This window comes from Manacus candei, unplaced genomic scaffold (genome assembly GCF_025592945.1).
Source record: "Manacus candei isolate 608988 ecotype Guabito, Panama unplaced genomic scaffold, ASM2559294v1 h1tg000209l, whole genome shotgun sequence".
Classification (NCBI taxonomy): domain Eukaryota; kingdom Metazoa; phylum Chordata; class Aves; order Passeriformes; family Pipridae; genus Manacus; species Manacus candei.
Genome location: NW_026138257.1, coordinates 1 through 26,715, shown reverse-complemented (window position 1 = coordinate 26,715; position 26,715 = coordinate 1). Strand labels below are relative to the sequence as shown.

At 48.6% G+C, this 26,715-nt stretch overlaps 1 protein-coding gene across 13 annotated transcripts in view; it reads left to right on the top strand.

Moving 5' to 3' along the window:
• The window catches only part of NEDD4L (NEDD4 like E3 ubiquitin protein ligase), a 30,602-nt gene extending 6,475 nt beyond the window's left edge, over positions 1-24,127 (top strand). The window contains exons 2-32 of one of the 13 annotated variants that reach the window (XM_051774601.1): positions 3,876-3,949; positions 6,368-6,449; positions 6,851-6,889; positions 9,090-9,143; positions 12,964-13,014; positions 14,487-14,548; positions 14,659-14,761; positions 14,872-15,038; positions 15,511-15,643; positions 15,722-15,898; positions 15,986-16,060; positions 16,510-16,569; positions 17,204-17,335; positions 17,584-17,706; positions 17,842-18,039; positions 18,174-18,251; positions 18,750-18,804; positions 18,897-18,953; positions 19,881-19,939; positions 20,338-20,403; positions 20,655-20,884; positions 21,326-21,447; positions 21,582-21,652; positions 21,749-21,844; positions 22,268-22,341; positions 22,490-22,550; positions 22,679-22,738; positions 22,944-23,051; positions 23,276-23,372; positions 23,586-23,658; positions 23,795-24,127. In XM_051774601.1, coding sequence (XP_051630561.1) covers positions 3,876-3,949; positions 6,368-6,449; positions 6,851-6,889; positions 9,090-9,143; positions 12,964-13,014; positions 14,487-14,548; positions 14,659-14,761; positions 14,872-15,038; positions 15,511-15,643; positions 15,722-15,898; positions 15,986-16,060; positions 16,510-16,569; positions 17,204-17,335; positions 17,584-17,706; positions 17,842-18,039; positions 18,174-18,251; positions 18,750-18,804; positions 18,897-18,953; positions 19,881-19,939; positions 20,338-20,403; positions 20,655-20,884; positions 21,326-21,447; positions 21,582-21,652; positions 21,749-21,844; positions 22,268-22,341; positions 22,490-22,550; positions 22,679-22,738; positions 22,944-23,051; positions 23,276-23,372; positions 23,586-23,658; positions 23,795-23,897 — 2,940 coding nt within the window. In that variant the 3' untranslated portion in view covers positions 23,898-24,127. Of the gene's footprint in view, positions 1-3,875; positions 3,950-6,367; positions 6,450-6,850; positions 6,890-9,089; positions 9,144-9,443; positions 10,839-12,963; positions 13,015-14,486; positions 14,549-14,658; positions 14,762-14,871; positions 15,039-15,510; positions 15,644-15,721; positions 15,899-15,985; positions 16,061-16,509; positions 16,570-17,200; positions 17,336-17,583; positions 17,707-17,841; positions 18,040-18,173; positions 18,252-18,749; positions 18,805-18,896; positions 18,954-19,880; positions 19,940-20,337; positions 20,404-20,654; positions 20,885-21,325; positions 21,448-21,581; positions 21,653-21,748; positions 21,845-22,267; positions 22,342-22,489; positions 22,551-22,678; positions 22,739-22,943; positions 23,052-23,275; positions 23,373-23,585; positions 23,659-23,794 lie in introns of those variants that run through there. The other 12 variants (XM_051774600.1, XM_051774603.1, XM_051774604.1 and 9 more) reach the window with 12 other exon arrangements.
• The last annotated feature ends 2,588 nt before the right edge of the window (positions 24,128-26,715 follow it).

The window sequence follows — 26,715 nt, the reverse complement described above, 5'->3', positions numbered from 1 at the left end:
TGTGTGATCTCTTGGCACCTAACTGGGCTCCTGGAGTGGCCACAGCCCAACCTGCCCTGGTGGTCCCAGACACCTTCCACCGGGCCAGGGCGCTCCGAGCCTGTTCCTCTCCTTAACCAAAGGGACACTGCTGCTGAATTTGGGGCTTGGGGGGGGTGTTTGGCTGTGTCAGGGCTGTGTGGCCTGCACAGGAATGGAGGTGAGCTCATCTTTTATTTTACTCCTCCTTTTCCAGAGCAGTGGGTTTCTTTCCTCTGGGGGGAGGGCAAAGCAGATCTTATTCCTGCTGCGTTAAGTCAGAATTTTTCACTTTTAAGAAGTTTAAATGTCAAGGGCCCAGTGGATTTCATATCAAAACCACCAGTTGGAGATGATTAGGGTGGGGGTTTTTGTGTATCAGAGGTTGGTCAGGGAAAGGTAAAACCCTGATGGTTGTGCCAGAAGCAAGTCCTTCCCTCAGCCCTTCCTGCAGGCTGCTGGTTGGGAATTCAGCCCCTTCTTCATGGGGCAGGATTGTCAGACACCCACTGGGGACATGGATTTTTGTGGGTTTTCTCTTGCCTAAGAAGTCCTGAAGTCCTGCTGGAAAGTAATGGGTTTGTGCAGGCCCTGACCTGAGGATAACGAGGACCCAAAATGAAACCAGCCTTGTTCTTTTACCAGTGGCCTGTCATCATCCTACATGGCTGATGATTAAAACTCGAGGTTTTAATGAACCAGCTGAGTTTCTGTAGCCCCCCCCAAGGGAAGAAAGAAGTCCCCCAAAACTTTAATGGTTCTGTGATTCCTGCACTGGAGAGCTCAGGGAATGAGGCTGTGCAGAGAACAACATGTTGCTTGGATTAATTCTTTCAATGAGTGATATAAATAGCTCTAAAACTTAAATAAAGGGAGTAAAGTCTTGTGCAGGACAGCAAGTCCATTAATTGAAGGTTCTTTGGTGCTCTCTTGGGTATTTCTGAAGCTCACGGGTGACCTGGTTCAACGTGCTTGCTAAAATTGCTCAAGTCTGGCTGGCTGTGTGGAGTTCAGTGGATTTTTGTCAAAACAGATCACAATTCCCTCGGAACGCTGGTTTGAAACGTGCAGCAAAAATTCCCCGTAAGCAGATTTTCGGGAGGTCAATCCTGAACTGGCAGGGGAGAGTGGAGATGTGGGTCACAGCCCTGGTGCTTGGCTTTGTTTGCGCTGCAGAACCGAGATTGTATCAAACCCTGTTGGCAAAATCGCCACGGACGGGTTCAAGATCAGTGAGATACTGCAGGAATTATCCTGAATCTCATCACACGGTGTTGCTGTGGCCTTCAGAAAGTCACTGTGATGTCCTCCTGGCCGGTCTCACCTGGGGGTGAGGGACAGGGCACCCTGCTTGGGTCCTGCCTCTTGGGTGACAAAGAAATACTCTATTTTGCTTGGCTTCTGCCTCTTTGGATGACAAATAAATATCGGTTTGCAGATCCTGGTTATTTCCCCCAATAAGGGGCAGTGTTTGGGTGACCGTGTGTGTGCTGTGTCCAGCCTGGGGGGTTTCCTTCAGGAAACCAGAAGTGCCACGGTTAAAACACCCCCTTAAAGCTTGTTGTCTTTTCCATTCCGACGTGTTTTGCCACCAGAGCAGCGAGTTAAAGATCTGTTGTCTTTTTTTTAGTACCTTGTGTTTTGCAAACTGGACAATAAAACTCAATAATCATAATAAAACCCCGGCCGAGGCGCTCAGCGGATGGAACTGGATTCCAGTTTCAGGTAACATTCCAGCAGGATCTGGTTTCTCTCCTCCCAACCGGTGGAAATTTACCTCGCTGGCGCCTATCGGGGCTTGGAATCAAAAATGTCTCCCCGGGGAGAGGAGGAAAAAAAAGCTCCCGGGCCCAGCCCGGCCTCCCCCGGCGCGGCTCAGGTGAAGCTCCCGCAGGTGGGACACCTTTGCCCCTTTGTGGGGTGAAACCTGCTCTGCCTCCCGGGCCACACCGGGGCTGGGGACCTGGGTGAGTGTGCCTTGGGGACCCTCAGGTGTGGGGCTGGGCTGGGAGGTGAAGTGTTTGATTTTTAGTGCTCTAATTTTATCCCCCCCATCAGTTGTTGTTTCGGGCAGCGCTGGTGTGGATCACCTGGATCACTGTGTTCAGCCCCATCTTCTTCCTCTTTTGCTGCCATAACTCTTCTCTCAACTTCCCAGCTCCGGGGTGTTTTCTTAATCCCAGGGCAGGGCTTAATGAGTTTTCTTGATGTGAGTGCTTTAATGGGTGCTAGAAGTGACTTAGCTTTTCAGGGCAGCTGGAGAAGTGAACGTGGTGTTCGTTCAGCAAAGGATTGTGAATCATCCAGAGAAATATTCCCACAGAAGCCTCTTGAATCTCTAAATGCATCTGCGTCCCTTCGTGTGTTTTCTGAGGTGAATTGGGGTTCTGAGGTGAATTTGTTCACTGCAGGTGAAGCCTGGGCTTTGCTGCATGATTGGCTTCCACTTCCTAAGCTTGGTCGCCCCTAAATCCCCTAAAATGGCAGCGGGACTTGCAGCTGAGAACACCCAACCCCGGCTAAAGGTTACCCTTCAGCAGAGAGGAGAACTCTGTAACCTCTGACATGTTTGGAGGAGGCAGGAGAACGTAAAGGTGGTGTTAATGATTGGACAGAAACTGTGCTCTCCTGCTTTTGCGTGGATCCGTGCAGCAAAAAACCCTCTTGCTCAGGAGACCTGTCCCTCCTCCTCTTCCCCTCTGAGGAAGGGTGTCCCCGGGGGGCTGGAGGAGGCCCTTGTTCCCCTCCTGTGGATCCTCCCAGGCAACTCTGGTCCCGTGGCACGTTCCTGCTGAGCCCAGTGTCTGATCAGCCTTGTTAACCTGCTCTGTTCCTCTGTTTGAGAATCAGCACTCCAGCTGGATGTTTGTTGTTCTTCAGACACGACATCCCCACTTCTTAACCCTCCCTCTCTGACTCCTTATCCCAATTTGTTATTTGGGCTCTGGATCCTGGCTCTTCTCCCCCAGAGTTTTTCCTCGTCTCCTCTGTTGTTGTGCTCTGGGTGTAACAACAAAAAAACAGCCCAAATCCTGATTTTCTTGCCAGAGGGGGTGGGTGGAAACCTGCAGCAGGTGTCTCTGGCTGTTGGAACAGGGTCACAGCCTCTGGAATACTTCAGGTGGGATGTGACACTTCAGGTGTGTTTTGGAGAGTCTGTTTAGATCATCTTTTGTATCTTGCAAAACCTGATTGAGGGATCCTCCAATAATGGGACTTCCTCCTGCCTTTTTTTTTTTCCTTTAAAAGATTGTAGGGTGTTTCTGTTTGGTTTCTTTTGATTTAGTTGATGTGCAGAGGTGCCCAAGATGCCCCTCGAGTAAATATTTTGACTTTTTAGACAAGCCTGAGCGGCACTGACAGTGTAGAAACAGCTACTTCAGTGAGGTCAGGGCAGGCTTGAGCTTCTGCCTGGTTTTTTTTATGCTGCCTTCTCCGAATGAAGGCGTTTTCTCGATCACGATTTGCGAGCAAACAGCCCGGGAGGAGCCCGGGGGAAAGTGGCATTGTTTTCTCAACGAGGGCCGGAGGCTCAAGTTACCGTAATTGGAGCTGGGATCTTGCAGCTCGGGGAGGTTTGTCAGAGCAGGGAAGGGATCACTGATATGTGCCAAGTGTCAGGGAACGCTGGTTCACACCAAAATGCCAAAACAGGTTTAAAAAAATCACTCGAAGGATTTATTTTGAACTTTGCAGCCTTATTTTTGCCACCTCAGAACGAAAACGAACTCTTAAACAGCTCTGGGTTCAGAGAAACCTCCTTCTGAGAGGTTCTTCTCTCCCACATCCTCTTGCCAGCCGTTGCTCTTCAGGATGGAACTCCAATAACCACAAACCCCTTCCCTTTTCTCTTGCAGGAGGAGTCTCGCATCCTCAGAGTCAAGGTGGTGTCGGGCATCGACCTGGCCAAAAAAGACATCTTTGGAGCCAGGTGGGTGCTGGGCTGGCCCTTCCCAAAGAGCCACCCAGGCAACAGCCCGGGGAGAAGCTGCTCCTGGAGCCCAAACGAACCCAAAGCCGTTAATTTTCTTTTTTTGGGAGGTTAATTCAGGCTTGGCATTCCTGAAATGACTAATTTCTTAATGGATAAATGAACCTCCCCGTGGCTTTCCCTGCATTTCTGTAATGATGCTTACAAATTGTTCATTAGCTTGAAAGCAGCAATTAAAACTTTAATGAACTTTAATTTTTTTGGGGTGAAATTGGTGGCTGAGTGCAGAACATGGCAAGCCAAAGCTGCTTCATTTTCTTTCCCCAAAAGTGCTGCTTTTGAAGCAGAGCTTTTCATGAAGCATCACGAAGTTAAATCCAAGTGAAATTTGGGCCGAGGCCTTAAATATTAAATATTTTTGTCCCTTTTCAAAAACTACATGGAATACTGAGGACAAATTCATGACCTTTGTAATGGCCTTTTTGGGGTTTGTCCCTTTGACCTGCTCTTCTCTGAAAAACCCCTTTTTCCTGCTCTGGTGTCCAGGATCCAGGATGGAGCTGGGGCAGGCAAACTCCAGGCTCCTGGTGGGATTTTGGGTGGTGCTGTGTGTTCCTGATGAGAGCAAGAGCGCTTGGGGTGGGCCTGAATTCTTTAATTCCCCTGTCCTTGTCGCCGTGGTTGTGATGGGAAGAGAGCAGGTGACAAAGGTGGCTGTTCTTTTAAGTCCACTATCACTCTTTCTAGTCCTCTTTGAGTTCTTGTTTTAACCACTGGCTAGATTGTGGTGCCAGCTGTGCCCCTGGAACTCTCCCTCCCACCTTGGCCCCAGGGTTGGATAACAACCCCTTCCCTACCAACTCAAGCACAGCCAAATCCTCTGAAGGGAGCTGCTTTCATAAATGATTCAAACCACTTCAAAAAATCCTCTGGCTCCCAAGAGGTGGCTCTTGGGTGCTTGCAGCAGTGCAGGATGGCACGGGTGCCAGGGGCAGAGCTGGGCACTGCCCCACTTCCCGGAGCCGCCCGACCTCGTGGCGGCTGCTCAAAGTGGGAGAGGGAGTTCACCAAAGGGTGGTGTGTGCAGGTTCTGCTGGAGCATTTGCCTGACAGAGTCACCAAAATGGCCTCAGGGAGGAAAAAAAAAAAAGCATATTTACTCTTCCATCTGTTTTATAAAATTAAAAGATGCTTTTTTTCCCCTTTGGAACACATTTAGAAAACAGATATTTTCTTTACATCTGAAATTTCCAAGAGAGCAAGAGTTGTGAAGGAATTGGTCTTTATTAGAAGGGAGGAGACACTGGAGGTGGAGTTTGAGCTGTAATTTTTGAACTCCCTTTTTCACCCACAGCTGTCTGTGCTGTGAGTCATTCTTATCTCTCAGCAGCTCTTGGGGTAAAAGCATTTCTGGTGGAGCTGGGTGAGGTTGGGAGCCTTTCTGTGGGAAATAAAACCCCCTAGGAGGGGAAGGAGAGGCCTGGGAGAGATTTTGGGATGCTCAGGCACAGCTGTGGACAAGGTAAGGCTCTGTTTTCTTTTTGGAAGGTGATGCTCCTTCGTCCTTGGGCTGTTGGTCACTTCATGCTTTGCTTCAGCCACGAGATTTGTGTGACAGCAAAGTCAAAATCTTCCTCTCCTGGGGAAAAACTCCTGGGTGGCACTGGGGACAGGCAAAGATGAACCCCAAGAGCTAAAATTAAAGCAAACACAGCCCATCCACTCTGAGCATTCCCTGGAGTGGGGAAAGTCCCTGGGATAAAATGACAGTGATTCCAAGAGATCCTGCCTTGGGACACTGCTTTTACTACTCTGGGTAAAACTTCTTAATAAACATCTCCTGTTATTCTAATCTTCTTTAATGATGCATGTTTGGGGCTTTGTGGCCCTCCTCTGTTTGAATACAGGGTGACCAAGCAAAACACTGGGATTTTTTGGAAATTATTTTAAATTTAAAGCTTTTTGAGCTCGGGTAAGTGCATGCCCAGAGCTGTCTCTGGCTGTGCTTAAACGATTTTCAAGTTCACAAATCTGTGCACACCCCCTTGCATAACACAAATTTTGTGCTTGGGGGAGGCTGTTTCAGCTTCTCAAGCAAAAATAGAGCCACGTAGGCCTCACTTGGTTTGATTGTTCCTGTGCTCTCCTCCCCCTCCTTTGGGAGCCTAAAAAAAGTGGAATAATACAGCAAGAGCTGTTTGGATGTTCTCTTTGGGTTCTGATTGATCATGTCAGGCTAGAGCAGATTTATTGGGATTTTTAACTGTGTTTCGCTGGGTTTTCCTTAAGGGTTGTTTCAAATGGAAGTGGCTTTTTACAGTTCCCACATTTCCCTGGCAAATCTGCTGGCAAATCCCCCCTGAAATCCTCCCTGGCTGCCCAATTCCAGGCCATAAAATCTGCTCTTCTCTCTTGCAGTGACCCCTACGTGAAACTCTCCCTGTATGTGGCAGATGAGAACAGGGAACTCGCTCTTGTGCAGACAAAAACCATCAAAAAGGTATATTTCAAACGTGAATATTCTGTTTAATTCCGCTGCTTTTGGAAAACATTAAGAACACTCTTGTGTTTAAAAAATACTTCTTTTTTTTTTTGTTTTTTTTTATCTGGGTTTAAAGGAATCTGGAGAATGAAACATCTCCAGGTTGTATTTCTGCAGGTTCTCAGTGATTTTGCCTTTTGCTCATGGAATCCTATTTTAGGATCATCTGACTCAAAACTCAAATATCCTCCCCCGTTTGGTTTACTCAGCAGAGAATTTCGGGATAATTTGGTGACAATATTATTTTTATTACATTTTTTTTTTCCCCCCTAGAAAAGTGTCACTTGCTGCACGTTCTGATGATTGCAAACTGGCCAAGCTAAAGAAACTTTAGTGTGTAAATATTATTTCTTTTACAGACCCTGAACCCCAAATGGAACGAAGAATTTTACTTTAGAGTAAGTCTCTCTTTGCCTGCAGTCATTATTAGGACAGGCCCAGTTAATCTTATTTTAAATCTGTTATTTACATGTTGACTTAAAAACCTGCCTGCCCCTTGCTGGGGTGTTCCTGTGGTGTTCCTGCTCAGCAGGAATTGCCTCCAGGTTATTTATCAATAAATACAATTATTTATTTATTTATCATTTATTTACCAAGAAATACAATTATTTATTTATTATTTATTTACCATTAAATACAATTATTTATTTATTATTTATTTATCATTTATTTACCAACAAATACAATTATTTATTTATCATTTATTTATCATTTATTTACCAATAAATACAATTATTTATTTATTATTTATTTATTATTTATTTACCAATAAATACAATTATTTATTATTTATTTCTCATTTATTTACCAATAAATACAATTATTTATTTATTATTTATTTCTCACTTATTTACCAAGAAATACAATTATTTATTTATGTATCACTTATTTACCAATAAACACAATTATTTATTTATTTATCATTTATTTACCAAGAAATACAATTATTTATTTATTATTTATTTACCATTAAATACAATTATTTATTTATTATTTATTTCTCACTTATTTACCAACAAATACAATTATTTATTTATTATTTATCACTTATTTACCAAGAAATACAATTATTTATTTATTATTTATTTACCATTAAATACAATTATTTATTTATATTTATTTATCATTTATTTACCAATAAATACAATTACTTATTTATTTATCACTTATTTACCAACAAATAAAATTATTTATTTATTATTTATTTATCACTTATTTACCAACAAATACAATTATTTATTTATTATTTATTTATCACTTATTTACCAACAAATACAATTATTTATTTATTATTTATTTATCACTTATTTACCAATAAATACAATTATTTATTTATTATTTATTTACCATTAAATACAATTATTTATTTATATTTATTTATCATTTATTTACCAATAAATACAATTACTTATTTATTTATCACTTATTTACCAATAAATACAATTATTTATTTATTATTTATTTCTCACTTATTTACCAACAAATACAATTATTTATTTATTATTTATTTACCAGTAAATACAATTATTTATTTATTATTTATTTCTCATTTATTTACCAACAAATACAATTATTTATTTATTATTTATTTATTATTTATTTATTATTTATTTACCAGTAAATACAATTATTTATTTATTATTTATTTCTCATTTATTTACCAATAAATACAATTATTTATTTATTATTTATTTATCACTTATTTACCAATAGATACAATTATTTATTTATTATTTATTTATCACTTATTTACCAAGAAATACAATTATTTATTTATCATTTATTTACCAATAAATACAATTATTTATTTATTATTTATTTACCAATAAATACAATTACTTATTTATCATTTATTTCTCATTTATTTACCAATAAATACAATTATTTATTTATTATTTATTTATCACTTATTTACCAAGAAATACAATTATTTATTTATGTATCACTTATTTACCAAGAAATACAATTATTTATTTATTTATCACTTATTTACCAAGAAATACAATTATTTATTTATTATTTATTTATCACTTATTTACCAAGAAATACAATTATTTATTTATTATTTATTTCTCATTTATTTACCAATAAATACAATCATTTATTTATTATTTATTTATCACTTATTTACCAACAAATACAATTATTTATTTATTATTTATTTATCACTTATTTACCAATAAATACATTTATTTATTTATTATTTATTTATCACTTATTTACCAATAAATACAATTATTTATTTATTATTTATTTCTCATTTATTTACCAATAAATACAATCATTTATTTATTATTTATTTATCACTTATTTACCAATAAATACAATCATTTATTTATATTTATTTATCATTTATTTACCAACAAATACAATTATTTATTTATTTGTCATTTATTTACCAACAAATACATTTATTTATTTATTATTTATCATTTATTTACCAGTAAATACAATTATTAATTTATATTTATTTATCATTTATTTACCAATAAATACAATTATTTACACAAACACCAAGGGCAATAACTTTGGGACTCAGCTGCCCAAAATCCTTTTGTCCAGAGCTTTTTTTTATGTTGCTGTTTAATTTTCTTGCAGGTCAACCCGACCAACCATCGGCTCCTCTTCGAGGTGTTTGATGAGAACAGGCTGGTGAGTGCTTGCCTGGGGGGTTTTGCTGGTGGAAGTGTTGCTTTCCAACAGGTGTTTGCAGGGTGAGAAGACACCCAACTGATTATTTGGGCTTTGCTTGGAGATATTTATTGGTTTTTGTCGCGAGGACTTTTGCTCCTTGTTCCCAAAGCACCCTCTGGCTCCGTTTCCCCTCGGGATTGCTCCTTTGCAAGCCAAAAAAAATAACTGGGAAAGGAGCTTTTTTGTGCTTTATTTATTTATTTATTTATTTATTTATTTATTTATTTATTTATTTATTTATTTATGTATTTATCCCTGCTCTGCCACGGCAGCCTGGGGCTGGGAGAGGCACCAAAATGTGCCTCTGGGGAGAAGTTCTCGGCCCGAAAGGGGGGAGCGTTTCCGTCGCGGTTTCGCTTTCCGGCGCCGCCGCCGCGAGAGCTCCCCCGGCCTGATGGAAAAGGAGCAGCTGGGAAGGTGCCATTTCCAAAGAAAAAAAAAAAAAAAAGGGAAAAAACAAACCCACACTGGAGAGGGGGAACCGGCCCACGTGACCGCCGCCGTCCTACCCTATGGCACCGGGCGTGGGAGCGCCCAATCATGCCTGGAATGCCGCTTGCCACTCGGGCTATTTCGGCTATCTGTCGCTGCCGGGCCTGCAGTGCTAACCGGTTGGCAGATGGGACTCTTTTCCTCCGTTCCCCTCTCTCCTCGCCCCGTCAAGCCATGGCCCAGCGGCTGCGCTTTCATTTTGGCGCCGGCAGGAGCAACGCGGCCCCCGAGTCGGAGCTGCTGGGGCGGGAGAAGGGCGACTTTTCCCTGGCCTTCCACACGCTGCCCAGGCGGAGCGGCCCTCACGCCTGCTCCCGGCGCGGCGGCCACCTGAAGAGGAGCGCGTCCATGTTCATCCCCCAGCTGCTGGGTGGCCTGGAGGCCCCGCGGCCCACGCGCAGCTCCTCCGTGCAGATCTCGCTGCAGCGCAAGGGCGCCGGCGAGGCCGAGGCCGCCGGGCCCCGCCGACCCTCACCCCTCGGCGAGAACTGCTGCGCCGCCCCTCCGGAGAACCACCGGGCTCCCAAAAGCTCGGGCCAGCGGGCAAATGGAACGGTTTGCCGCAACCGCCGAGCGTTTTGCGCCGTTCCCCCCAACAAGCCGAGCGAGGAGGCGCCGCCGCCGGGTCTCAACGTCGGCGCGGTGAGGATCCGGCATCGGGCTTCCAGTGCTGATGTGCCTCAGGTGACTCTGCTTCCCTTGGCTCCCGAGGCTCCAAAGAACGCCGAGCCCCGGCGCTGGTCCTTGCAGCACGTGCCGGAGCCGTCAGCGAATTCGGCGAAGAAGCTCTTTGTTCTCCAGTTGCAGCAGCCGCAGACGAGCGGGGCGGGCGCCGGGGGCGCCTGTAACTTGGGCTTTACCGGGACGAAGGGGGACAGATTGGTCAGGTACCCTCGGATCCGGCTGGAAAGGAGCACTTCCCACCCCGTCCAGCCACCAGCAGAAGGGATCGACCCCCCGGCTGACGGGCTGGGCTCGGAGCCGCCCGGAAAGTCAGAAATATCGGGCGGCGACTCGGTGGAGCGGATTCCTCCAGGGCAGGGCTGCTTGTTTCGGATCAGACCCGAGCAGAAGGCGAGGCAGCAGCGCTTCAGGATTCTCGTCACCCGCGGGCCCGAGGAGCAGAGTCAGGCGGGCGGCACGGACGGTGCCGGCGCCGCGGTAAGTCCCGGCCACGACCGGTGCTGGAACGTCCTGCCTCTGTCAGGCCCGACCCCAGATCGCCTCTGTTTCTACTCAAACACAGCTTTGCTCTCAGCTGTGGTTCCATCCAGGTCCTGCTGTCACAGGTTTCTCGGCTCAGCGTCGCGTCAGCCGGAAAGATCTTTAAAAATCGGAGCGTCCAAATGGCAAATTAGGTGGTTGGGTTGAGTTGGGCCGAGGCCTTGGAGCGCCCTGGTTTGAAAAACAAATATTTTGGGGTGTGTGCACGTGTGTACCTCCACATGGATTGTAGTGCAAGAGTAGCCAAGACCACGGGAATCTCAGGAGAATTCCAATTGAAATACTGACAGGGAGCTGGGTGAAAAATCAATCTCTGGGGCAGTCATTTGATTTTTCTCCTTCTGGAAATGAAACCAGCTCGTGCTGGTTTTGTGTGCCCCAGGTCCGGGTGGCTCGGTTGTTGAAACCCAGCCCAGAGGCAGCTGCTCCTGCAGCTCCCATGACCTTCTTTTGAGCTCTCGGGTGGGTGTCGTGAGGGGAAACCCACGCAGGACCCCATCCTGCAAATGAAACGGGGGGGGGGGAAAAAAAATGTCTGATTTTCCCTTTCCTATTTTATCCCCCCTGGTACCTTTCCAAAATCAGCTGTTCACGGAGAACCACCCGCAGGGGTAAGTCTGGAGGGTCTGTGCCTGAAATATCTGCTCTCTCCAGCTTAAGGGAGAAGTTGTTTGCAGCAAAAAAAACCCCCTGATTGTGGCGGTGCAGGGGGTTTGGGTGTGTGTGTGTGTGGCTGCGAGCGGCAGCTGCTGCGGCCGGATTTGGATTTCTCCCCCAGCAAACATCCCGGTCCTGCCGCTCCCCGGGGGGGCCGGGGACCTTCCAGAGGGCTGGGGGGGGGCACAGAGGATGCGTTTCAGCAGCAGCCAGGGTGAGATATTCGGTAAAAATATCGTGTCTGATCGTGGAAAGTTGGATTTGTGAGTATTTTTATTTGCGAGTTGTGTTTGCACAGATTCTCTGGCCTGGTTCTCACTGGGGGCTGCGAGGGCAGGGGGGGGAAAGTGGGAAACACTTGAGAAATGACACGTTGGACAACTGGTGGGGAGGGCTGACAAAGGCAGCTTTGTTGGGAGCAGAGCTGGGAGGGAATTATAATTCAGCTCCCGAGCAGAAACGGCACCTCTGGGCTCTGGAAACCTGCTTTTCTCCCAGCTCAGCTCTTCTCTGCTTTCTCAGAGATCATTTCAGAAGAAATGTTGTCGGGCAAGTCCCGAATTAGCCACGCTCCAAAGATACCAGATGCACAAAGCAACAAGAGCAAGCTCAGATAAGGGGAAGGGAACCTTCCTCTGCTGGTCATTTTTATCCCCCAGAGCTGTTAACAAAGGCAGGGCTCCTTCTCCAAAATTAGTAATTAGCCCCTGACAATTACACGACTGCAAATTGAGCTGAGGAGAAATATTTACACTTTCTCAGAATGCCATAATAACATATTCTGGTGCATTATTATATTATGACACAGAGCACTTTGTTTTTCTGGAGGGGATGGATACTTTCGTAGCCCTTTCCTTCCACTCCCCCTTTTCCTTGGTTTCAGCATAAAAATCCTGGTTTTCTCCTTTAAGACACAAACTGATGCATTTGATTCAAGATCATTGCATTTTTGTTCCAAGAGGGGTTTTTTTTTTGGCAAGAATTCCTCCCTTTCTTGCAGGACAAGGGGCAGTGCAAGAGGAGCAATTTAGGATTTGAATAATTGCTGAATTATTGCCAAGTTCAAAACTGAATTGGCTGGAGCATTTTTGGCACGTAAAATCTGAATTTTTAATGTTAAAATTCATGCCCTGCTATGAGAAATATGTAAACTTGGCCGCACGCACTTCCTGGAATTCCATAAATAGAGGGAGCAGGTTATTTGGGAATCACCAACGCTGCCTGAGCGTCTCAGAGATGAGTTACAACAACAAAAAAAACAGGGGTAGGAGACGGTGTTTGTTGAAAAAACCTCCCGGGGTTTGTTTCGCTGTGACTGGCTCGCTGTTTGTGTCTTTTTATTTTGGCTTTTCTGATGTAAATTTGCTCCTTTCCCTGCCTTTTTTTTCCTCTCTCCTGTGGCCAGACCAGAGACGATTTCCTGGGCCAGGTGGATGTGCCGCTCAGTCACCTCCCGGTAAGCAGAGGAACGGCTTTTTTTTTTTTTGGGGGAAAAAAAGCTTAATTCTGGCGGATTTGCTGCAGCAAAAGGCTGCAGGAGCTGTCTGTTCGTTATTTTAGCAGGGAGAGTTCTGATAGGAAGTGATTCAAAGTAATTGAGGGGTAGGGTTGGAGTCATTTTGTTATTGAGGTTATTGAGGTGATGTTTGTTTCTGTTTCTTAATGAATTGAGAGATCTGGTGTAAAGCTGGATCTGTAATTCTCTGAAGCCCCTGTGCATGGACCAGAAAATTACAAAATTAAGTGCAATTTCTATTTCTAGATGCATATAAGTAGAAGTAAATATGTATATTTTTATATATATATTTATATGTATATATTTTTATATATATGTGTATATATATATTTATATGTATATATTTATATATATGTATATGTGTATATATATATTTATATGTATATATTTATATATATATTTATATGTATATATTTATATATATTTATATGTACATATTTATATATATGTATATGTGTATATATATTTATATGTATATATTTATATATATTTATATATATATCTATATGTATATATTTATATGTATATATATTTATATGTATATATTTATATATATTTATATGTATATATTTATATGTATATATTTATATATATATTTATATGTATATATTTATATGTATATGTATATGTATATATATATTTATATGTATATATTTATATATATGTATATGTATATATATATGTGTATGTATATATTTATATATATGTATATATATTTATATGTATATATTTATATATATATGTATATGTGTATGTATATATTTATATGTATATGTGTACATATATATATTTATATGTATATATTTATATATATATGTATATGTATATATATATATTTATATGTATATATTTATATATATGTATATATATATTTATATGTATATATTTATATTTATATGTATATATATATTTATATGTATATATTTATATATATGTATATATATTTATATGTATATATATATTTATATGTATATATATATATTTATATGTATATATTTATATATGTATAGATATTTATATGTATATATTTATATATATGTATATATATTTATATGTATATATTTATATATATATATGTATATTTGTATATATATATTTATATGTATATATTTATATATATATATATATTGTTTTAGCCTCAGTACAAACATTTCTGATATTTTATATTCTGCTTTGGGTGACTAACAGAGGCTGGGTGTAATTAGCATTTTCAATGTCGTGCACGTTGATCTTGACCTCTGGGACCTTGCAGAAAATTCTGAGAAAGCTGAAATTCTTGTGGAATAGGAAGTTTTCAGGATCCCAGGCTTTGTGAGACTTAGGGTTTGATGGCAGTCTGTGGTGGGATGTTCTTTCTGTGGCTGCACTTGTGAGCAAAGCCTTTAATTTTCTATTTTCTCCCCTGCTCCCAGACCGAAGACCCGACCATGGAGAGGCCCTACACCTTTAAGGATTTCCTCCTCCGGCCCAGAAGGTGAGGGGGGAGAAGGCCCTGCTGTGCTTCAGAAGAAGAAACCCTGCTGGATCTTTTTAATTTGGGGGGTTGTTTAATGAGATATTAAAAGGGGACTCCTCGTCTTGCAGCCACAAGTCCCGTGTGAAGGGTTTCCTGAGGCTGAAGATGGCCTACATGCCCAAAAACGGGGGCCAGGAGGAGGAAAACAGCGACCAGAGGGACGACCCTGAGGTAAGACTGAACACTCCAGAGGTTCAAGGGCAGCTGTGGCAGCAGCTGGAGCTTGGAGGGTTGGTTGGAGCTCGAAGGAGGGTTTTTTTTCCTCTCCCTTCCTCCCTCAGCACGGCTGGGACGTGGTCGATCCCGGCGACGCCGCGTCGCAGAGGCAGGAGGAGCTGCCGCCCCCTCCGCTGCCCCCGGGGTGGGAAGAGAAGGTGGACAACCTGGGCAGGACCTACTACGTCAACCACAACAACAGGACCACCCAGTGGCACCGGCCCAGCCTCATGTGAGCGGCACGGAGGGCTCCTGGGCACCTGCGGGCAAAAAGTCTTGGGCTTGAGGGGCTTCCCCACCCCCAGAGGGGACAGGGAGATCCTGGGGAGGGCCAGGGTGGGGAGGGAAGGCAGAATATGGGGAGACAGAGGTGGAATTTTTCAGGAATTTCACGGGAATAAATGACTTTTTTCTGTAGAAAGTCAACTCTGTTAAGTTTTGGTGAGGTCGAACGGATGAGCTTGGAGGAGATCCTGGTTGTTCCTCAGCGTCCAGGCTGCATTCCCTGGGTGTGCTGACAGCCCTGCAAGCTGTCAGGACTGGCTTTAGGAATAACTGGCCCCTAAACCACGGCCAAGGAAGTGCTGGATTCTCCAGCCTGACAGAATAATGAGTTTTATCATCAGAAGGTTTTGAAGGCCAAAGTGGGGATTTGGTTTAATTTGGGTTCTTTTGGTGTTCTTTTCTTGGTTCCCACCTTGCAGCGATGTGGGGTCGGACTCTGAGAACAACCTGAGGCAGATCAACCAGGAGGCCGCTCACCGGCGGTTCCGCTCGCGGCGCCACATCAGCGAGGACCTGGAGCCGGAGCCCGCCGAGAGCGGGGACGTCCCCGAGGTGGGCGCCCAACCTCACACTGCTCCAGCACAAAAGGCTCTGTATGAACCCTTAACTCCATTTATTTTATTTTGGCAGCCTTGGGAAACCATCTCCGAGGAGGCAGGTGCCAGTGGGGACTCCCTGAGCTTGGCACTGCCACCCCCTCCCGCGTCGCCGGGGTCCCGGCCCAGCCCTCAGGAGCTGTCGGAGGAGCTGAGCAGGAGGCTCCAGGTCACTCCTGATGCCAACGGGGAGCAACTCAGCTCTTTGATTGTATGTAGGGGGCTGCCCTTCCCCTCAACACCAGCACAGGGGGTTGTTGTTAATTTAAAGACACCTTTTTTTTGGTTTCTCTGCCAGCAAAGAGAACCCTCTTCCCGGCTGAGGTCGTGCAGCGTCACGGACGCGGTGGCTGAGCAGTCTCAGTTAGCCCTGGTAAGGCCAAAAAGCTCCCTTCCCCAACCAGGGGTGCTCGTGGGCTGACTGCAAAAGAATCATTTCCAAAAAATCCTACTTTTCTCAGGGGGTTTTTTTAGTGAAATGTGTCGCCTGTGAGTGTGCAAGGAGCAAACCTGGGCCTAATCTTTCCCAAAATACTGAGTTTAGCACTGCTCTAAAACATCACCTGACCTGATCTTAACCAGATTTAATCCTTCTTGGGCCAGTGATCATTTCTCTTGTGGCATCTAAGTCCATCCTTCCTTCCTGAATGCAGCACTTTGAGATTCTGGCTTGGTTACTGGTGGCTTTTACTTCTGCTGTTCCCTTAAACATTTTATCCACCTGATCACTCTCTCTTAATAAATATGATTGTGATTTCCTTGCTCCTAAAACCCCGTGGCCTCCCTCAGTAAATCTGTGTCCCCTTCATTATCATTTAACAGCAGAGTGGCCCCTCTAGGAGAGCTCGTTCTTCAACTCTCACGGGGGGAGAGGAGCCCACGGTAATAAAGCTCTTTCTCAAGCACTTTCTCTCTGAATAATCAAGTTATCCCCCTCCCAGATAATTTGTTTCAGGGGGGAAAAAAATGAATTTAGAGGTGGTGGGTTTGCTGTTTGTGTCTGGGAGAGAAATCCAGCAGAAAAGGTGTTCTCCTTGTTGCCTGCCAGCTCAGGTGGGAAAAGAGCCCTTGGGTCTTTAGGGGAGGAAGAAATCCCTCTCAGAGCTTGTATTTAATCTCCTCATTCCTTAATTTTCCATTCTCTGGACTGCAGGGTTATCTGATGAAAGGGGAAAAAAAAAACCCCAAAAATAAAAATCCACCTTTCCGAGCCAAACTCATTAAACCCCGGAGTTTTAAAAAGTTTGAGGGCTGTTTGCTGAGCGAGGTACCTGAATCTGGGTCAGGCTGCTCCAAAGGATCTCTTCTTGGGAGAAGAAAAAAAAAAATAACCTGACCCAAAGAGCTTGTATTGGATGAAATCAGAAATGGTTGGGGGGATTAGGAACGATGCGAGTTAAAAAGTTGCTTTTTTCGAAAGGTGCCGGACTTTGAGATGTTTTGGGCTGTTATAAAATAGTGATATGAGTGGTCAGGTGATGTAAAATAAGCAGAGAGTGGTTTCTTGCCCCAGCAGCCCTCCGTGGCCTACGTGCACACCACCCCCGGGCTGCCCTCGGGCTGGGAGGAGCGGAAGGACGCCAAGGGCAGGACCTACTACGTCAACCACAACAACCGCACCACGACGTGGACCCGGCCCATCGTGCAGGTACAGGGCAGAGCCTCCAGCTTGGGGTTCACCTCAGAGCTCAAACAGCTTCCAGAACCCCTGGAATTTGAAGGGAAAAAAAGCCTGAGCGTTGTCGCGACGGCGACGCAGGCGAGTCGTGAAAAAAAATCGTGGTGGCGGAGATGGTTCTTCTTTGGAGTGTTTTAAGGCACAGATCAAGCTAAGAAGGTTTTTAGAGTGCCCTGGCATTGTTTGTGCCCTCTGTGACTCGGCTCTGCCCCCCTCAGCTCGCCGAGGACGGGATGGTGGCCCCGGGCAGCAGCAGCAGCAGCAACCACCTGAGCGAGCCGCAGATCCGGCGGCCCCGCAGCCTCAGCTCGCCCACCGTCACCCTGTCGGCCCCCCTGGAGGTGAGGACACCCCTGCAGCCCTGGTGGCCTTCCCAAAGGGTGTGGGATTGCTTTGGTTAAGACTCAGCCCCACTGAGCCAGTTCACATTTCTTTGGGTTGGTTTTGGTGAGTTTTGGTGTTTGGCTGCTCCGCAGGGCATGAAGGACTCCCCGGTGCGCCGGGCGGTGAAGGACACCCTCTCCAACCCCCAGAGCCCTCAGCCATCCCCCTACAACTCCCCCAAGCCCCAGCACAAAGGGGCCCAGAGCTTCCTGCCCCCGGGCTGGGAGATGCGCATCGCCCCCAACGGCCGCCCCTTCTTCATCGACCACAACACCAAGACCACCACCTGGGTAAGGGCTGCCCACCCTGCTCTGAACTGCTGCTGCTGCCTGTTCTCCTGCCTGCACCCCCCCCCCCCCCTCCCCTCAGAGCCAAAAAGGAGTTGGTAGGTCTGCCTTGACCTCTGTGGGATTTTGGGTTCCAGGAGGATCCGCGGCTGAAGTTCCCGGTGCATTTGAGATCCAAAGCGTCCCTGAACCCCAATGACCTGGGCCCTCTTCCTGTAAGTGACCCTCCACCCGCTGTGCCAGGCTCTCCTCTGCCCCTGGCACGGCCACTGGGGCCTTGCTGGGAGCTGGGACCTCCCTGGGGCCGCCCCGGGGCGCTCGGAAAACTCCCGGGCTCTTCCTGTGCTCCCTGAGCTTCCTGGGCCTTCTTGGCCTCTCTGCTTTCTGCTGATCACTTTAAACTGCTGCATCCTTCATGGCAGAGAGTGAGGTGGGAAAACAGCTCTCCCCTCAGTGAAACAACCTGGCTTTGAGTGAGGAACGACCACAGAATTTCACAGGAGTTTCTCCAAAAAAAAAAAAAGAGATGGCGGGGAAATAATTCCTCCTCTGGATTTGGTGGAAGCCCAGCTCTGAGCGTTGCCTGCGCTTCTGCCTTCGTGGCATTTGGGTTTCCTGCCCTCCCAGACGCCTCTGACGGCTCCAGGAGGTGGGCACACGTGTCACTTATTTATTTATTTTGTCTTTTGTTGGTTTTTGTTTCCCTTTTCCAGCCCGGCTGGGAGGAAAGAATCCACCTGGACGGGAGGACCTTCTACATCGACCACAGTAAGTGAAGCACTCGGGCCCCAGAGCGGCGAAAAGGGAGCTCCCAAGCCTTGAAGTGAAAGCTCTGTGGTTTTTTACTCCTCTTCATTTAGGAAGCCAGGTGTTGATTTGTGGAGACATTGAGCCCAGAGACTTAGTGCCCACCTACGGTACTGTACCCCTCCCTCTGGCACCCTGCTTTGGTTGGCTCATCAGTTGTCCCTCTCTGACTTGTGAAGCATCAACATCTCCTCTCTCTGTGGGTCCTTTCGTTCTCGTCGATATTTCGGACTCGTCGTCGTCGTTTTTTGTGGCTTCTTTGGCACTTTCAGTGAACACAAAGCCCCGCTAGGAATAGAAAATAAGATGAGAAAAGGTGGAGCCACTGGCACTGAGGAGTCCTTTTTTCCCTCTGCTCTCAGCAGTGCTGCTTCTGATCTTATTTCCTATTTGGGAGCATGTCCAACTGCCAGCAGCCCAGTCCTGTTAGTGGAGTTCTGGTGTTCAGTGATGTTTCGTTGTAGAGCATCTCAGAGCTGCTGTGTGAGTTTTGTTGGTGTTTGAAGACAAAGACCCAAAGCTGGGTCTTCTGCCTTTTTTTTTGGGTTCTTGTTGTTTTTTTTTTAAACTCCCAGACTCATAAATAATGAGATATTTCTTCCCAGAGGGTACAGAGAGGTTAAAAACAGAGTCAGGTTTGTCCCTCAGCCCGAGTAACAGCCTCCCAAGCTCACCTCTAATTAAGTCATAATTAAAGGGCTAAAATTAAAGCTAAGTTACTGGTGCAGCAGAGGGTTACTGGTACAACAGAGAGGTGTTACTGGTGCAGGAGAGGGTGTTACTGGTGCAGCAGACTGGGGGTGACTGGCAGGGGCGACTGGCAGGGGCGACTGGCACCTCTCAGGGTGGCTCCTGAAACCTTCTCCTTTCATCAGGACAAATGTTATTCCCTCCAAATTTGCAAGTCTGACGTTTTGGGGCTGTTTTTCCAAACACAGTAGCTGGGAGAAGAATCCCACAGGAATTCCCAGCGTGGCACCGGAGAGGTCACAAAATCCTTTTTGTTTTTTTTTTGTTGTTGTTGTTGTTGTTTGCAGATAATAAAATCACCCAGTGGGAGGACCCCAGGCTGCAGAACCCGGCCATCACCGGCCCAGTAAGTGCTGCTGTGGGATTTGCCAGGGGAAAAATCAAAATCCAGGGGGATTTGACTGAGCTGAGGCATTTTGGGGCGTTTCTGCCCAATAAAAAGCTGCTCCCACTGCGATTCAAACTGGAGCAAAAGGAGAAAAATTGGGCCTGTTGGTAAACAGGTGAACAAAGATTTTAAAACATCGACCTCAGGGAAAAACCAAAATATTTTCCTTCAGTGGCAAGTTTTCCAAACCTCAAAGACCGATGGAGCTTTTTGTGATCCTTGAAATGAAATGATGGCATTTTGGGGGGTTCTGAAATTCCTCCTGGTGCAGGGTGGGCCGTGTGGGTGGCAGGGCTGAATGGTTTTGGCTCTCCAAGTTGCTGGGCAGGTGGAATAACGTGTCCTCCTCCCGCCAGGCCGTTCCCTACTCCCGGGAGTTCAAGCAGAAATACGATTATTTCCGGAAGAAGCTGAAGAAACCCGTGAGTAGATTTGGGGAGGGGAGACACCTCCCAGCCTTGCTCAGTCGTCCTGCTGGAGCAGGAATTAAAACCACGAAGAAAAGTTTGATTTGGTTGAATTTCTCACCAAAAAAGCCCCCTTTTTTAAGTCTTCCACGCTCGTGTTTGCCCTTAAAATGGAGCTTGGGGGGATCAAAAAACCTCTGGTTTTTGTCATTAGCACTTTGCCCATGAGTTCCTTCTTGAGCCTCATCTAATCTTCCTTCTTCCAGGCTGACATCCCCAACAGATTCGAGATGAAGCTGCACAGGAACAACATTTTTGAGGAGTCCTATCGAAGGATCATGTCTGTGAAGAGGCCTGACGTCCTCAAGGCCAGGCTCTGGATCGAATTCGAGTCGGAAAAAGGCCTGGACTACGGGGGTGTGGCCAGAGAGTGGTTTTTCCTCTTGTCCAAGGAGATGTTTAACCCTTACTACGGTCTCTTTGAATACTCAGCAACGTAAGTATCATTAAATATTTGTGTTACCTTTTGTATAAGAGGCAGAGTTGCCCTGGGCAGGGTCACCCCCTCCTCCCCAGGGGGTCCTGGGCAGCCCCACCACCCCCTTCCCTGCCCTCAGAGAGCCTCCAACATTCCCAGGGCTCCGGGGAAGGGCAGTGGGGTTGGGTTTCGCAGGGCTGGAACTACAGGGTGGCTTTGGGGGTGCCAGCAGCAGGCCCAGCCTGGCCTGGGAGTGTTCAACGGGCTGGGAAGGGGATGTGCAGCAGGATTTGGGATCTGGGATGCGGGGTTTGGGATCTCCTTGCCCGAGCCCGACTCGTTTGTCGCCGTATCTGAGCGCCTGCTGATTTGCCAGACTTGGTTCTTTAGCTGTTTTTTTGTTTTTGTTTTTTTTTTCTTTCCCTCCCCCCCTCCCCTTTTCCCCCCCTCCAAAAAAAGGGACAACTACACACTTCAGATTAATCCTAATTCAGGTCTCTGTAACGAAGACCACCTGTCCTACTTCACCTTCATCGGCCGGGTGGCCGGGCTGGCCGTGTACCACGGGAAGCTGCTGGATGGTGAGTGCCAGCCTGCTTTTCTGGCAGAGGGGGGGATTTTAAATGGCATTTTAAATGGATTTTAATGGGATCAAGCAGCTGGACCTTTGAGGAAGCTGCAGAAGCAGGTGATGCTCCTCTGTGTCTCCTTCCAGGCTTCTTCATCAGACCTTTCTACAAGATGATGCTGGGCAAGCCAATCACTCTGAAAGACATGGAATCAGTGGTAAGACACATTTAGCCCCTGCCAGTCCTCTGGGTTTCTGGAATTCTGCCCCGATGGGCCCCTTTTCAAACCCTGTTCCATCAACTCTGCCCCCAGGACAGCGAATATTACAACTCCCTGAAGTGGATCCTGGAAAACGACCCCACAGAGCTGGACCTCATGTTCTGCATCGATGAGGAGAACTTTGGGCAGGTAGGGGAGAGGTTCTTTCCACCTCTGGAAAGTTTTACCTCTTAGACCCGGATTCTGGCTCCGGGTCCGACCGGGGTTGGGACCACGGGGCCTTCTTTCTTTTGAGAAGTGACTCCAGCATTTCAAAGCAGGCCCAAAATGCTCACTGCCTCTTTCCTGGAGGGTCTAACATAAAGTTAAAAGTTCCAGGGAGAATATTGAAGCCACAGGGTGGGCAAGTTTGAATTGGTGATTGAGCTCCATTGGTGATTTAACTCCAAATTGTTGCCACTTTTCCCCCTTCTGCTGCCACCAGTTTGTTCCCTGCCTCCAAAGTGTAAATCCCATTGGCTGAGAATTCCCTGCCCGTAAAAATGCTGCTCAGGGGGGCCTCAAATAACAGGGTTTTTGTGGTTTTTTTGGGGGGGCCTTTTGGAAACACAGACATATCAAGTGGACCTGAAGCCCAACGGCTCGGAAATCATGGTGACCAACGAGAACAAGAGGGAGTACATTGAGTGAGTATTCCCATTTTTGGGTTGGTTTATTTTCCCCCCAAAATTCCACCAGTCTCAGCTGATCAACTGGAACAACTGAAGTTGGCAGTGAGGAAGTGAAATCTTTGAACTCTTGGGCTGAGTGTGGGTTTTCTTTCTCTCTCCACAGCCTGGTCATCCAGTGGAGGTTTGTCAACAGGGTGCAGAAGCAAATGAATGCCTTTCTGGAGGTGAGAGGCTCTTTGGAGCTGCCTGCTCTCCCAAAAATAAAGCAGATTTCTTCCCCCAAGGGGGTCTGTGTGAAGGGAATGCCACTGGAATGGAATTAGGATTTTAACTTGGCTTCTCTTCTTCCTAGGGGTTCACGGAACTGCTTCCCATCGACCTGATTAAGATTTTTGATGAGAATGAGCTGGAGGTGAGTGGGTTTGGTGCCCACGCCGGTCTGGGCTCCTCGGTCGCCCTGAGACAAAGCTCCGAGTGGGAAATTAGGCAGCTTCTCCCTAATTAATCAATCTTTTGGTGCCCTCCAAAGAGCTGCCCTCGGGGGAGGTGGTTTGGGGGGTGCCTGTGCAGGGCCACAGCCCCTCCCTGACCCCCCCAGTGCTTCCCCTTCCCCCCAGCTCCTGATGTGCGGCCTCGGCGACGTCGACGTCAACGACTGGCGCCAGCACACCATCTACAAAAACGGCTACTGCCCCAATCACCCCGTCATCCAGTGGTTCTGGAAGGTAAGCCTGGCTCTCCCCCTCTCTGAAAAACGAGGGTTGCAATCGGTTTTCTTCTCGGGGAAAAACCTCCGAGAACGAAGGAGGGAGGGCGTTGTGCCGGAGGGAAGCGTCCTGTTCCCACCTCTCCCAGCGCAGGGATGGGGGCCTGCTGTGTCCCCAGGGTTGTCTTGGGTTGTCTTGTCTTCTTTCTGCTGCCCTGATGGTGTGTGTTTGTTTGCCCCCAGGCCGTCCTGCTGATGGACGCCGAGAAGCGGATCCGGCTCCTGCAGTTTGTCACCGGGACGTCTCGAGTGCCTATGAACGGATTTGCTGAACTTTACGGTGAGGCAAAGGCCAGAAATCCACACCCCCCCCCTTCAGCACTCTCGTTTCTTTGGCACTGAATCGAGGCTGGGAGAGAAATAACCACATTTTTGTTGCTTTAATTGTGTGGAAAATCCAGCCCCGACGCTTGGCGTTAAAAATAACATTTAGGTGGTTTTTGGAGCGTCCAGCAATTCCTGTTTCACGTGTTTTTTTTGTCTTTTCCCTCAGGTTCAAATGGTCCTCAGCTGTTTACAATAGAGCAGTGGGGAAGTCCCGACAAGCTGCCCCGAGCTCACACCTGGTAAGTCACCGGAGCAGCCCGGAGAAACCACGGGCTCTTGCCAAAGATGAAATCCAGCACGGAGGGGGTTCTCTTGGCTGCTTTTTTTCCCCCTTTCCTGAGCGGTTTCTCCTGCTTTTTGCCCCGTCCCTTCCAGCTTTAACCGCCTGGATTTACCTCTGTACGACTCGTTCGAGGACCTGCGGGAGAAGCTCCTCATGGCCGTGGAGAACGCCCAGGGCTTCGAAGGGGTGGATTAGCTGGTCCTTTGGGCCCCTTCCGAGCTCATTCTGCTGCCCCCTGGCCCTGCCCGGGGGAGGGGGAGTGAAAAAAAACCCCCCAGGGACTGTTTGGGGAGCGGCACCCGAGCCCCCCGGGTTGGGGACCGTGCCAACAAGGATCACATTTCAGCGGGACTTCACTCTATTTATGTCGTGCCTCCGCAAGGCAAAAGCCCTCAATAAATATTTTACATCCTTTCTAATGGCAACGAACGGGATTGATCATTTGGCAGGGATTGATTTAACAGCCAGCGCAGGGGCGCGAGGCCGTAGTGCGCATGCGCAAGGTACAGGTACGGAAAGCCGCAGTGCGCATGCGCAAGGCCCAGGTGCGCCAGACCGTGGTGCGCATGCGCAGTGCTCAGGTGCGCGAGGCCGCGGTGCGCATGCGAGAGGCACAGGTGCGCCAGACCGCAGTGCGCATGCGCGACGCACAGGTGCGCCAGACCGCGGTGCGCATGCGCGAGGCACAGGTGCGCCAGACCGCGGTGCGCATGCGCGAGGCAGAGGTACGCGATGCCGCGGTGCGCATGCGCAAGGCACAGGTGCACCAGACCGCGGCGCGCATGCGCGAGGCACAGGTGCACCAGACCGCGGTGCGCATGCGCAAGGCAGAGGTACGCGAGGCCGCGGTGCGCATGCGCAAGGCACAGGTGCACCAGACCGCGGCGCGCATGCGCGAGGCACAGGTGCGCCAGACCGCGGCGCGCATGCGCAAGGCAGAGGTACGCGAGGCCGCGGTGCGCATGCGCAAGGCACAGGTGCACCAGACCGCGGTGCGCATGCGCGGGGCACAGGTGCGCGGGGCGGGGCCGAGGTGATTTAAGGCCCCGTGAGGAGCCGCCGGCGCCATTTTGCAGGTGTTCGGCGGAGGAGGCGGCAGCGGCCGCGCCGGGCTCCCCCGGCGGGGCCCAGGGATGGCCTCGGCAATCCACCCCTACCCCTCTCCACCTCTCCTTCCTCCCCTCCTTTCCTTCCCCCGGACCTCCCTCTTCCCTCCTCCTCTCTTCCCCCGAGCCGCTCTCCCCCCACCCCCGCCCCTCCTGCCTGCCCGGCCCTTCCCCGCTGCCCAGCCCGAACCCCCCTTCTCTTCCCTCTCTATTGCCCCTCTCAGTTTCCCTCTATTCCCTCTCAATTCCCCCTCGATTTCCCATCTTTTCCCTCTCACTTCTTCCTCGATTTCCCATCTTTTCCCTCTCAGTTCTTCTATTCCCTCTCAATTCCCCCTCGATTTCCCATCTTTTCCCTCTCACTTCTCCCTCTATTCCCTCTCAGTTCTCTTTCTGTTCCCTCTCAATTCTCTCTTGATTTCCCATCTTTTCCCTCTCAATTCTCCCTTGATTTCCCATCTTTTCCCTCTCAGTTCTCCCTCTCTTTCCCATCTTTTCCCTCTCAATTCCCCCTCGATTTCCCATCTTTTCCTTCTCATTTCTCCTTCTATTCCCTCTCACTTCTCCTTCTATTCCTTCTCAATTCTCCCTTGATTTCCCATCTTTTTCCTCTCACTTCTCCCTCTATTCCCTCTCAGATCTCCTCCTATTCCCTCTCAGCTCTTCTATTCCCTCTCAATTCCCCCTCCGTTTCCCATCTTTTCCCTCTCACTTCTCTCTCTGTTCCCTCTCAGATCTCCTTCTATTCCTTCTCAATTCTCCCTTGATTTCCCATCTTTTCCGTCTCACTTCTCCTTCTATTCCCTCTCAGTTCTTCTTCTCCCTCTCAGTTCCCCCTCCATTTCCCATCTTTTCCCTCTCAGTTCCCCCTCTGTTTCCCATCCCCGTGTCCCTCGCTGTCCCCTCTGTCCCCCCCTGGCCCCCGGGCCGTGTCCCCGCAGCCGCGGGCTTGGGGGCGCCGGTTTGAATAAAGCCGCGCAGGCCGGACCCGGCGCCCCCCCTGGATCCCCCTTTCCACGGGGCCGGGCCCGCTCGGCGGGTCCCCCCCTTCAGTGTCCAAGCACCGCCCGACACCGCCGGGGCTCCGGCCCGTCCCGACATCACACGGGGGGCTCCGCGGGCGGGGGCGGGGGGGCAAAGGCCGCGGCTTCGCTCTCGGCAATGGACGGCGAGAGAGGGCCATGGATTGCCGGGAGCGAAGCCGGGGCCGTTTGGGGCGGGGGGAGGCGGGGGGGCAGGGGATGGGGGGGGAGGAGGGCGGGGGGACCCCCCTCCGGAGGAGAGGGGTCCCGGGCTGGGAGGGGAGGGGAGGGGGGAGGAGGGCGGGGGGTGGGGGGACCCCCCTCCAGAGGAGGGAGTCCCGGGGTGGGAGGGGAGCAGGGGGGAGTTCCCCCCTCTTCCTCTCCCACCTCGGGACCCCCTTCCCCGGGGGGCGGTCGGGGGGACCCCCCTCCAGAGGAGGAGGTCCCGGGGTGGGAGGGAAGCAGGGGGGAGTTCCCCCCTCTTCCTCTCCCACCTCGGGACCCCCTTCCCTGGGGGGCGGTGGGGGGACCCCCCTCCAGAGGAGGAGGTCCCAGGGTGGGAGGGGACGAGGGGGATGTTCCCCCCTCCGACCCGTCCCACCTCGGGACCCCCTTCCCCGGGGGGCGGTCGGGGGGACCCCCCTCCAGAGGAGGAGGTCCCGGAGTGGGAGGGAAGCAGGGGGGAGTTCCCCCCTCTTCCTCTCCCACCTAGGGACCCCCTTCCCTGGGGGGCGGTCGGGGGACCCCCCTCCAGAGGAGCGGGGTCCCGGGGTGGGAGGGGTCGAGGGGGGAGTTCCCCCCTCCGACCCGTCCCCACCCCTCGGGACTCCCTCCTCCGGGGGGCGGTCGGGGGCGGGGCCCCCTCCGGAGGAGGGGGTCCCGGGG